General features: G+C 39.0%; 1 protein-coding gene across 4 annotated transcripts in view; it reads right to left on the reverse strand.

Moving 5' to 3' along the window:
- Positions 1–12,003, reverse strand: part of nrxn3a (neurexin 3a) — a 485,766-nt gene that overhangs the window by 44,111 nt on the left and 429,652 nt on the right. For all 4 annotated transcript variants that reach the window (XM_036592585.1, XM_036592587.1, XM_036592589.1 and 1 more), the window contains 2 exons: positions 7,433–7,522; positions 4,709–5,013 (listed from right to left, as the gene is read on the reverse strand). In XM_036592585.1, coding sequence (XP_036448478.1) covers positions 4,709–5,013; positions 7,433–7,522 — 395 coding nt within the window. The remainder of the gene's footprint in view (positions 1–4,708; positions 5,014–7,432; positions 7,523–12,003) is intronic.

The following is a 12,003-nucleotide window of genomic DNA, read 5'->3' on the forward strand; positions in this document are numbered from 1 at the left end:
GACACAGAAATAAATAAAGAAATACATACAATAAAGAGATACAACACAGACGGACCATTTAAAATCAGTAATTAGGGCTTTGTTTTGACACCTGCATTGTTAAAACCCTGAGCATTAGTGGCAAGCCTAGGTTTCAATGTGTTTTCTCAGGCCAGCTGTAGGGCCTGTGGATATAAATGTCCTCCTTTCTTTTCTTTTCCTTTTCGTGTCAGAGACGCAGTGGAGACTGATGGCTTTAATATCAAGACGGCCAGCTCCATTTGTCCTGCGATGCCTATGAAATGCCTCTTCTCATTGCATTTAACCAACCTGCACTTCTTTATAGCATCAGGATAAACTTCACATGTCTAACACTCTGTTTTGTTGTTACAGTTGTATAAAGGTTTTACATATTTCCTATTAGGAAATCATAGAGTTTGTTGACACAGAAGAAGCATCAGTGCTGAAATAAGGTTAGGTTAGAAAACAGCTCAAACCTCATGAAACGAGTCTGTGATCTTATGGCTTCACAACCAAAGTCGTTTGCATGTTGTTTGACAATCATTCATGCACACCTGGCTATGTGACGACTTGAAAAAACACGTTATTATTTGCATATTCATACTTTGCAGATTCAGATTTTAATACTGTAGTCTGGCACAGTGCAGTAAAGTCAGGACTAGTGATGCATGGATACCACTTTTTTCAGACCAAGCACAAGCACGTGTTTTTAATTACTTGCTGATACCGATACCATACTGAGTAACCTACTTAGAAAGCAGTTGTAGGTATAAAACAGTGCAATGTACCTTAATAGCAAAACTGTTGAAATCTAGCTGATTTTGACATGCATTAGCTTGCTATGCCAACACAGGCTAATTGGAATAGAGTAGCGCTGCAGTGCAGAAGAGTGGGTTCTGTTCCACATCAGAAAAGCACAGCTGTAAGTGAAGTATGTTTCATAGTTTTGATCCTAATCTGTCCCTTTCAACAGTCTCTGTAGCACAGCGACAGGAATCACATCCAAGGAGTTCATGTTTCGAGTTTTACATCTTGTTGGACTCTCCTGATTGGCTGGTTGATCTGTAGTTGAATGTCTTCTAAGGCCAGGCATACACATTTTTAGAAATCTTGTTCTTTGGTGACTCACATGTTTAAACAGACTATCATGTACAGACAAAGCCTATGTTTTATATGCTTACACTGTGTAAAAACTCTTGGCCTGTCTGACATGCTACATGAAACGCAGCCCCAACAAACAGCTCTGTCTACGGGAAATGACCAATAAAGCTGTTTCATTCAAAATAACTCCCTGTGCACCTGAGCAGAAACACTGAGAAACTGACCTACAGCAGCGCAGCTAACTTGTACCACACTATGCAGTGAAACTAAAACCAGGCGGATTTGTACACAGTAATACGATACGGTCTATCTACAAAAACAATTTAAAAAAAAATCAAGATATTGTTAATACCTCGCAACTGCATTTCGTCAAACTGAGTAAAAGTCATCATACACTGTCTTTCACAGCAAATGTTTTTTTCGCCCCTGTTTTGTTAGCGTATGTGTCTCTACCTGTGTTGGGGAAGCGGTTCTGATTGTGTTTGTTTATTTTTTGGAATATGCCAAGGTGGAATGTTTAGTGACCACTGATTTTCCGTCTGACTGCCCTGATTCAGCAACACTGTGTGAGGAGACCCTAATTCTACCGCCATCTTGACTTGTTTGTTCATTATCGCAGCACTGCACACTAGGCTTACATCACATGGTATCAGGTGGTATCGGATGTTGGTATCACTGCTTTTTTATGATACTTGATACCAGAATCAGTATTGATGCATCCCTAGCCAGGACTACATATGTTGTTACTTTTTAAGTTTTTTGAATTAACACATAATTAAGGCATTATTTCTTAACAAAACATGCAATTTTTGCACTGCAATCGGACAGTATGTGTGTTACAAAACATAATTTGATCATGTCATCTCTGTTGGTATGTAAATGAGAGTCCAGGGGCCTCAAAAAGTATTTGGACACTTTAACCAGTAACCTCGGTTACTTGATAAAATGTTTAACAAAATATATTTACTTCATAGAGAAACACTTTTAGCACAACATCAAACAGATGGTAGACTTTTTATTCCAACCAGACTGCACTAAGAATACTCGAAAGCGCAGAGGTGGAGACATCTGTATGTGGTTTTGTAGTGATATTGATGAGCTTGTGTTCGTTGATGGGATCGTCAACACAGAAATGTATTTTGACAGACATTTTGCAAAGTCTGAAAAGAAACTGCTCAAACCATAACGATCTAAGACTCACCAGCCTCCTTTCGAAAAAATGTTCCCAAAAAGAAAATGACAGTCTTGGAATGGTATGTTTAGAACAAATGGAAATGGACTTGTTATATTTAAGTACAGCATAAATGTCCAAATTCTTTTTGGGGCTGCTGTAAATAAGGAATACACCCTGATTCCCTGTTTCACAAATGTTCATCAACACAAATCAATACAAGGTCTTCAGTACTAAAAGGTTTAGCTTTTGAGAGCACATATTAATCCACACAGGTATCGCAGTTCATAGATGCAAATGTGTTTCAGACCTGATATCCTAATTTACATGAATCATAAATGTGGGCCATGTGGTTATTTATGGCATAGGGCCTAAAGCATGTCTATCCTACAATCAGATATGACAACCTACATTAGGTTCATTTGCATACACTTGCTGTCAAAAGTTTGGGGACGTTCTCTTTTGAATTTTATTGGTGCTACTTTTCAACTACATAAAAGATCCTTGCAAAACGCTCAAGTTCAAGTGTCTTCCTAACTATAAAGAGCAGCTTAAATATTGATTTGACAGTTTTCCAAAGAATTCCATTGATTTTTCAAAATTCAATTCAATTCATTATGAGATGTAAACAGTCATTCAGAGTGTAAAAGAGTGCATTGTAAAGAAATGTATTGACTCGTATTTCTTTACAGTGGTGGTGATAGTGACAAAAATTGCTAGATTTTTGTAGCTGTCACTACACCTCTGTCCTATCTTAAATCATCAGTGAACCTACATGTGTCTTCTGGGTTTTTATATGCCGTCATGTATATAACAATAACAGTAAAACAGTGGTAAAATCTGAACAAGAAGTATTTTTCTTAATAACTCCCTGCATGTACCACTCCACCCAGCCTAGATTTAAAATATGTTTTAGGTCTAGATCTTCTCAAAACTATTATAAAATAATGCCTCAGACATTCACAACCATTTCATGTATTGACTTTATGTGATGTAGATGTAGGCATTAAACTCTTCAGATGTCTGGCTCCTATCACCATGAGCAATTCTGACTCAGTAGGTGTCTTCAGACGGTATATTTTACAGCAGACCGCTCTGAAGAGCTAAACGATTGAATTTATAGATTTTTTTTATTTCATTGGAATGGTAAAAGATAAAAGCACATATTGAAACTCTTTTCGCCCAAAGGTGGTTTAAATACTGAAAAGGTCTGAGTGCTGGCAAGAAGACAAAACGTGTGGGCTTTGGCCTTATTCCCAACGTAGCGCTGAAAAAAATAATTTATAAGAAAAAAATTAATTTATATTAAAACCAACTTGAAAAAACTTTTGACCGATTTTTGAAAAACGTTTTGTACACTTTTCAAAAAAATAGCACTTTAAGGATTCTTCAATAAAGACTGGTTTCTGTAGACCATGAACACTCTGTAAGGTTAGAGTTCTTCTCCATGACGGAGAACCTATTGTATATGGTTCCTTAAAGAACCTTTCTAGCCCTTGTGTGCTGTTCAGGTCTGTGGGGCCCATTTTCAATGTTTACCAAAAGAAGAAATGATGTGATTTATTATTATTTCAACCTCAGATTCTTGGCCTTTGCTCATTTTCTGTGAAGAACATATAAAATAACACGTGTTGGGTGAACCCGTGGGGAATAAAAGTGTGGAGGTGCTGTGTCCTTCACTCTGTTCTTCTCCTACATGGCCTGCTGTCTGTGTGTGTGTGTCTCTGTGTTTGTATATATGTGTGTGTGTGTGTGTGTGTGTGTGTGAGTGTGTGTGTGTGTGTGTGTGTGTGTGAGGGTGGACAACATGGACAGGCTGCTGACTGGCTACAGCTGCTAAAGGAGAACCCTACGCTGGACACTTGTGATAGTTTAAACATCTGGTATTTTTACATAAATTATTATGGCTGTATTGATTTAAAAAACAATAATGTGGTGGGTCCACCAGACCACTGAGTAACGAAACACATCAACACCACACAAGGGTTAAACATGGCTCTACAAAGCCCCAACTTGTCATAGAACCCTTATTTGTTTCGAGCCAAGTCAAATGTGTACACTCGTGTGCAAAAATTAAGGCCCTCCTGGTCAAACCAAGTTTAGTTGATTTTTTTAAATGAAAATAAGTCCACACATCCTCTACAGAGAACACAGTTCTGTGCATTGTAATACACAGTTACTGTTTATTTGAATTTATTTTGAATTTATAATAATTAAAACATAAAAACCCCAAACTTATAAAAATAAATACACAGAATTTGTGCACTAAAATTTGCAGAAAAATGCCATGTCTATGTACGTTCTCTGTAGATGTGTTTATTATTTTCACTTAGAAAATAAAAAAAAACATCATTTAATCAGGCGTGTTCAAACTTTTGTATGACTGTACGTGTGGGAGTTTGAGTTATGTGAGTAGTCGTGTTTGTGTAGTGGTACCGATATTGTAGGTGGCGAGCGGTGCTTTCTGGTGGTTGTGGTGGACATGGTGGTGGTTGTCTCGATGAAGGTGGTGGACATCTCCGGGGGCAGCGCTGTGGTTCTGGCCGATCCTGCAGAGGGCACTTCCCCCACCAGGCGCACGCTGCCGTTGATTCTGATGTTGGGGTTGCCCTGTGCGGCCATATTAAGCACTTTAAGGCCATTGTAGTAGAGACCCGAGAGCTGGCCCTGAAACGGCCGTTTGCGGTCAGCGCCCCCGATCGTAATGGTGGCCTGGGTGTTGAATATCGTTAACTGCCGCCCTGAGAGGAGAGCAAGGGAGACCCAGACACATTCATTAGAAAAGCAGGTCAAAGCCATCTCAACATGGCTCTCCTTCGGCGTTAGGACCGGAGAGATTAATGATTGTTTCATTTTACCGCACCTCGCAAAATGTCATATCAGAGAACCCGTAAAAGACTAAAAGGTCAGGCCGTAAACTGGGGTCATTAGACAGCTCAGACCTGAGTCTACGTGAGAATATATTCCTGCATGACTACGAGAGACAATACGAAATATCAAACATTTAATCAATTTAATCAGGTACGCTGTTAGTAATGCAGAAAATAAACAAATTAAGCCTGTGGGATGTTTACACTAACATTCAAGAATACAGAATCAGTGTTTTCAATAATATAAAATCAATCGGTTAAAGATGAATGTTAAAGATAAATGTACAAAATAACTGATTATGCTACGACACAGCTTTATATGTTTAAACAAATTTGTATGAAGCTGTAAAGAGAAAGAAATGATAGATGTGTCCAGAATGATGAACAGAACTGCCGATGATTCCATGTTAACTGAAAAAGGTGTCTTAACACTGAAAATGAAATGGTGATCAAATCTTAAAAATAACTTGACAAAAATAATGTAAATATAATTACAGTATATTGTTTATTATTTTATTCACTTATTCATATAATTCTTGAAATACTGAATAAAATGTTTAAAAATACCTTCTGGTGAATAGTGAATGATAAATTACTACACAGACAATTTCAGTACATTGTTCATCATTTATTAAGTTCGTTATTCCCCCAAAACCTCAAACGTGCCTAATTTTTTAGTGAATAAAATAATAGCAATGATATATATGATATTATATTTGTTAACAGTAGTGTAGTAAGGGATGACTGCATATTAATATGTAAATTAAAGGTGCTACCATAGAAAAAATTAAACACTTCAACATTATTGTTGATAAACGATACACACGGTTAACCATTCTGAAATAAAATATGATTTCAGAAAAAGAAAAAATCAAAATGATAATGATTCAAATGATAAGGACTCAAAGAAGGCACGTTACTGAAAGACAAACTCAAAAAGAAGACTGAAGAAATTTATGACGTACTTATGATGGTTTTAGCAGTAACTTTAACATTGATTTTATGGAAGATTTACTCAGAACAAATCTTGAAAACTTTGGAAGAATCGCCAAATGCATTTTTTATTTTTCTCCCTGGCACCTGTACAATATAGAGACTGTATTAGCAAATTAATTGAAGGTTCAATTAAATGTACATGCATTCTTTGGAACCAGAGGGGGGAGGGGGGTGGAGACAGAGAGAGAGAGAGCGGGAGTAAGAGAAAGAGAGAGGGGGGGGGCAGAGAGGGAGAAAGAGAAAGAGAAAGACAGAGAGAGAGAGAGAGAGAGGGATGAGAAAGAGAAACAGAGAGAGGGAGAGAGAGAAAGACAGACAGAGAGAGGGAGAGAGAGAGAGAGAGAGAGAGGGGGCAGAGAGGGAGAAAGAGAAAGACAGAGAGAGAGAGAGAGAGAGAAAGGCATGCGAAAGAGAAACAGAGAGAGGGAGAGAGAGAAAGACAGACAGAGAGAGGGAGAAGGAAAGAGTGGGAGAACGAGACAAAGAGAGAGAGGGAGAGAGAAGGTGAAATAGAAAAGAGAGAAGGAGGAGAGTGAAAAAGAGAAGAAAGAGTGAAAGGGAGGAGAGAAAGAGAAATACAGGGTGGGAGAGGAGAAAGAAAAAGAGAGAGAGCAAGGAATAAAGACAGACAGGGAGAGGGAAAGAGAGAGGGACAGAGAAGGAGAAAGAGAAAAAGAGAGGGAGAGAGAAGGGGGAGAGAAAGAGTGGAGAAAGAGCAAAAGAGGAGGGGGAGAGATGGTGGGAGAGGAGAGAGAAAGAAAGACAGAAAAGAGAGAGAAGGCAGAAAGAGTGAAAGGAGACAGAGAGAGAGAGAGAGTGAGAGAGAGAGGGGAGACAGAAAGAGGGAGAAATAGAGAAAAGGAGGGGGAGCAGAGAGAGAAAGAGGAGAGAGAAGAAGACAGAAAGGGAGTGAAAGGGGAGAGAGAGAGAGCGAAAATGAAAGAGGAAAAAAGGGAGTGAAAGGAGAGAGAGAGAAAGAAGCAGTGAAAGGAAAGAGAGAGAGAGGAAGAGAGAGTGAGAGAGAGACAGGAAACAAAAAGGGAATGAAAGGAGAGAGAGAGAGAGACAGAGAGAGAGAAAGAGGGAGTGAAAGGTTAAAGAGCATAGAGAAAGAGACCGAAAATGAAAGGAGAGAGAGGGGAAAAAAGGGAGTGAAAGGAGAGAGAGAGAGCAAGAGAGCGTATAGCGTAATGAGTGGATGGAGGTCTGGGTGTAAGGTCAGTTGGTACAGACTGAGAGTTACTGATGGCGAGTCTACATGGCAGAATGAAAGTTGAAGAATGGCGGAGTTTACCTTTCTCCTGTAGCCACTCCTCTACGGGCCGGGCATATTTGAATGGGATTTTCTTATTTGCCATTTGCAATCTCTCATTATCGTTGTTGCCTTTAAAGTTTAAAAGACAGCTTTAATAGTTGGTAATGACAGTCAGTTATTCAGAAAGCATTTGCTGCCCATATTTAAAAAGACATTTATACATTTTTTAGAGAGATTTAGAAAAATAAATTTAAGTTTTTTTTGAATGTGGCTTGTTTTTGTTATAGGAATCTGCTGGCCTTCATTTTCTCCTCTGCACTGTGACAAGAAATGGACTAGAACAAAAGGCTCGTTATCGTCGTCTGCTGAACATATCAGTCATTATCAAAAGTGCCTCTCATGGATTTGAAGTCAGTCCATTCAGAATAATGAACACCAGCAGGCTCCGAACTCTCGCTGATATGATTAGATGCTCGAGGTCAATTCAACTTCACTGTCATCCGTCTATCATTCAGACAACAACAAGCATGCTGGTACATATATTCAGGGTTAGAGATTAGAAGACAGTTTAATTTTTAAAAGAACATTTTAAAATGTTAATGTTCATATATGTAGTACATCATGCATCATTTAACTCAACATCAAGGATAATATCTACACAGGAGTGGGCAATATGACAATTTATATATATCGCAATATGCTGTTTTATATCATTAGTACTTCTACTGCATGTATCATAAAAAGGCAGATTTAGACCAATTATAGCAAGCTTGTAAACAACAACAAACAGCATATAGTAACTGCATTAACTATATAGTAATTTCCAGCTGATCAGATGATAGCCGATTATGCTATTATCTTATTCATTTAATTTTACAAATTGTTTAGAGGGGCATTTAATGATTTTTAAAATTTCTATATAATTACATGGTTAAAGTGCAGACAAATTCATTCAGAGTGGTTTGGTGTGAAATGCTTTGTTCTAGGGAAACTTAGAGTCACAATTATTCACAGTGTTGGTGATAGGAACCAATGCCCTTCAAAGCTCCCACACAGGTTATTACATGAAATGGTTACCTGATGGCTCAGGCCTGATGCCCGAGACACTGTTTTATGATAGTTCTGAGATCAGATTTTGGTTTAAAATGTATTTATAAAGTACATTCATGGCAGAGGGGTACATGCAGGGCACTGTAAGGAAAAACAGTCCCCAAATACACTATTTTTCACATTTGCCACTGATTTGTCATTACCTACATCACATATCACCGCTGTCAGAATAAAACCTCGTATCTCCAAAATGAGAACTTTACAGGAGAAGGAAAAAACATTCTATACTTTTAATGTAAGTCAATGGAACCAGACTTTATTTCTGAGTAATTTTGGTCCATTCATCATGAGATTTACACACAATGTAAAGGACAAAAAGTATTTTCAAATTATGTCAAAAACTGGAAAATGACAAAAATGGAGATGCAAGGTTTTGTTCTGACAGCATAACATAAAAACTCAGAAGATACATGTAGGTTCGCTGGCAGTTTTGGATGGCAAAGTAGATAAAATAAATAATATAAAATATTTGTGCTGTAGACATCAGGACCCCTGGTTCCTAACACCACCACTGTAAAGAAATCAGTACATTTCTCTACAGTTAACCATTTCATATCAAACCACTGAAGCACTGTTTATATCTCAGTGGATGAATTATGCAGAAATTTTGAAACTGGAATTCACCTTTAAACAGTTTAATTCTTATTAAAAACCACTGAGCTTATAGACTTTTATAAATGTGCCACTACTGTTTTGCTGGTGCATATTCCCCATTTCAACCTGTCTCAGACCTCCCTCAGAAATATCTTGATATACATAGTATATCGTAAAAATGTCAATGTCATCAAGTATCATCTTTGCCATATCGCCCACCCTTAATTCACACATCAGAAACTGGACTTGTGCGGGCAGAACAGCAACTGCTTTTGTTTTCCAAAGTCACAGGAAAGCTAATAGAAAGCTGGTGGCCCAGGCCTGCTTTGTGAGAGGTGTCTGGGGGTGTTTGTTTTAATGACGAGCCTGCGGCGTTCAGGCTGATATTCTATACACCGGAGGAACAGCGAGGGGCTGTGCAGAATGGCTGCTGCATTTAACATCGGAGCAGGGAAGCTGCCAAGCCATGCTGTTCCTACACCGGTGTCAAGTGGAGAAGGAAAGGCGCGATGCTCCAGGGCACAGTGGGAGCCAAATTCCACTACACCAGGGAAGACCACTCGGAGGGCGGGAGGAGGGAGGTGTCCCAAACGGAGGCGCTATCGATGTCATTGCTCTGCAGGTGAACATGTCTCCTGTATCCCCCCTGAACCAGGACACTCACATACATGTAAACATTAAGACAAAAGGCAGATTTTTTTATATGGGTTGAGGAAAATGGACCATCAGGTTCAAGGTGACATGATACTAACCAGGGCAGCCGTGGTTGTTTGGTCCCTGCTCGTGTGTTTGTTACTTATATGTTCTAATTTTTTGATTAAAACTAGATAAAATATGCCAGACAATTTCAACAGCTCTCACAGAAATACAGAAATGTATATACTGAGGAATGTGTCTTTGACCCTGTGCCAGCACTGTAAAGAAAATGACAGTGAAGCTTCTGGCAGCTTAGTTGCTACTAAAGCACTGTAAATATACAGAATTGCACTGTAAGGTGTTTTAAAAACACGAAGCATCAAAGCCAAACAAAGTCAGTTCATCTCACTTTTCAATTATGTCTAATGTATTTAACGCTTGTGCGCTTGTCGGGTCTGTGGGACCCAATTTCAGTGTTTACCAAATATAAAAATGATGATTTCTTATTACTTCCACCTCAGACTCCTTGGCCTTTGCTCATTTTCTGTGAAGAACATATAAAACAACACACTTTCAGTGTCTTCACTCTGTTCACCCCCTACACATTTATATTACACGTGGTGTTGGGCTGAACCCACGGGGAGTAAAAGTGTGGAGGCGCTGTGTCCCTTTGCTTTGTTCTCATTCTACATGGCCTGCTGTCAGTGCGTGTCTGTGTGTGTATGTGTTTGTATATGCGTAAGTGTGTGTGAGGGTGGACAACATGGACAGGCTGCTGACTGGCTATAGCTGCTAAAGGAGAACCCTACACTGGACACTTGTGATATTTTAAATATCTGGTATTTTTACATGAACTGTTACGGCCGTATCGATTTAAATAACAATAATGTGGTGGGCCCACCAGACCACTGAGTAACAAACACATCAACACTACACAAGGGTTAAACTTTACATACAAATTAAATCTTTTTTGAAATGTTGTGTTGTAGAATCTGAAACAACGACCTTGTTTTCCCCTAGCAACATCATCTGTGAATGACAGCAGTTGGACTGATATTTGTCCAGATTCAGCCCAAAGACTCTTTTTGAATCATTGGTTTTCCACAGAGTTATATTTGCAAGTTATAGAATTAACTCATGTTAAGAGAGTGGCTGTTACAACTATCCCCTCAGAATTAACCCTTTAAAAACAAAGAGTATGACTATTTATCCATATTAAAAAGTATGCATGCAGGTATAAATCATTTTTAATTCTCGAGAAGATCTGATTAAAATAACACCCACCCCTCCAAATGTGTGTGTGTGTGTGTGTGTGTGTACCAGGTGTTGCACAACTATTCATTTTTACTCTTCGACTGGTCATTAAAAAAAGCAGTTCTGTGATCATCGTGTGATGTAAACTTCATGCTAAAATCACACCAGCTCCCAGAATTTCACCTCTCATGGAGAATTTATACTGCCATTATACTGACATTTATACTACAGTTTTATATTATATGGCTCTGACTGTCTGTGCTCTGGTTTCATCTGTCCAATGGAAAACAAATGACTGTTTATCAAGCTAAATGAAAAGAGCAAGCAATTCTCACCAGTTCTCTCATCTCTTCACACCAGTGAGCCTTTCAGATTGAGATTTAGGACTAGTTGCTAAATCAGAAAACATTCCTGTTTTGAGAAGTCATTCCTGAATTTTCTCTGAAACCGAGAAATGCCAACCCGTACTCCACTTAATTTAATGTGAGTTAAGTATGTGTTTTTCTGTAGTTATTTTTCTTGCCACTGTATTTCAGGCACCGTCCTCAACAACTTACTATCCACAGCGCCAGCTGCAATTCCTAGTGTGTACAAAGAAACAGGACTGGACTGGAGTATACTCACTGTGATAAACTATGAATTCACCTTAGCAGGGAACAATTCGCTGAATGGCCGACGCTTCAGTGAACAGATTGCGCGGTTTGTCTCAGGAATGCACGAATGAATGAACGAACTGAACAGCCGTGGAGTGTGAGGGTCAGAGCAGGTGTGTGAGTGGTGGTCAGGGGGAAAGGTGGAGAAGGTAGGGCAGCTGGTCAGAGCGTCTGGGTCACTTATCACCATCACACTGAGGGAAGCAGCATGAAGGAGTCATGACCTCACTCTCTCTCTCTCTTTTCTCTCTCACTCACATACACTCACACACGAACTCACTCACAGCGTCTGCTTTTCAGTACAAAACGCTCTGCTTCTGTAGGAAAACCTGGGAAAACTAGACGGCCCTGACTTATTAATTT

The sequence above is a fragment of the Colossoma macropomum genome, unplaced genomic scaffold (genome assembly GCF_904425465.1).
Source record: "Colossoma macropomum unplaced genomic scaffold, Colossoma_macropomum, whole genome shotgun sequence".
Taxonomy (NCBI): Eukaryota; Metazoa; Chordata; class Actinopteri; order Characiformes; family Serrasalmidae; genus Colossoma; species Colossoma macropomum.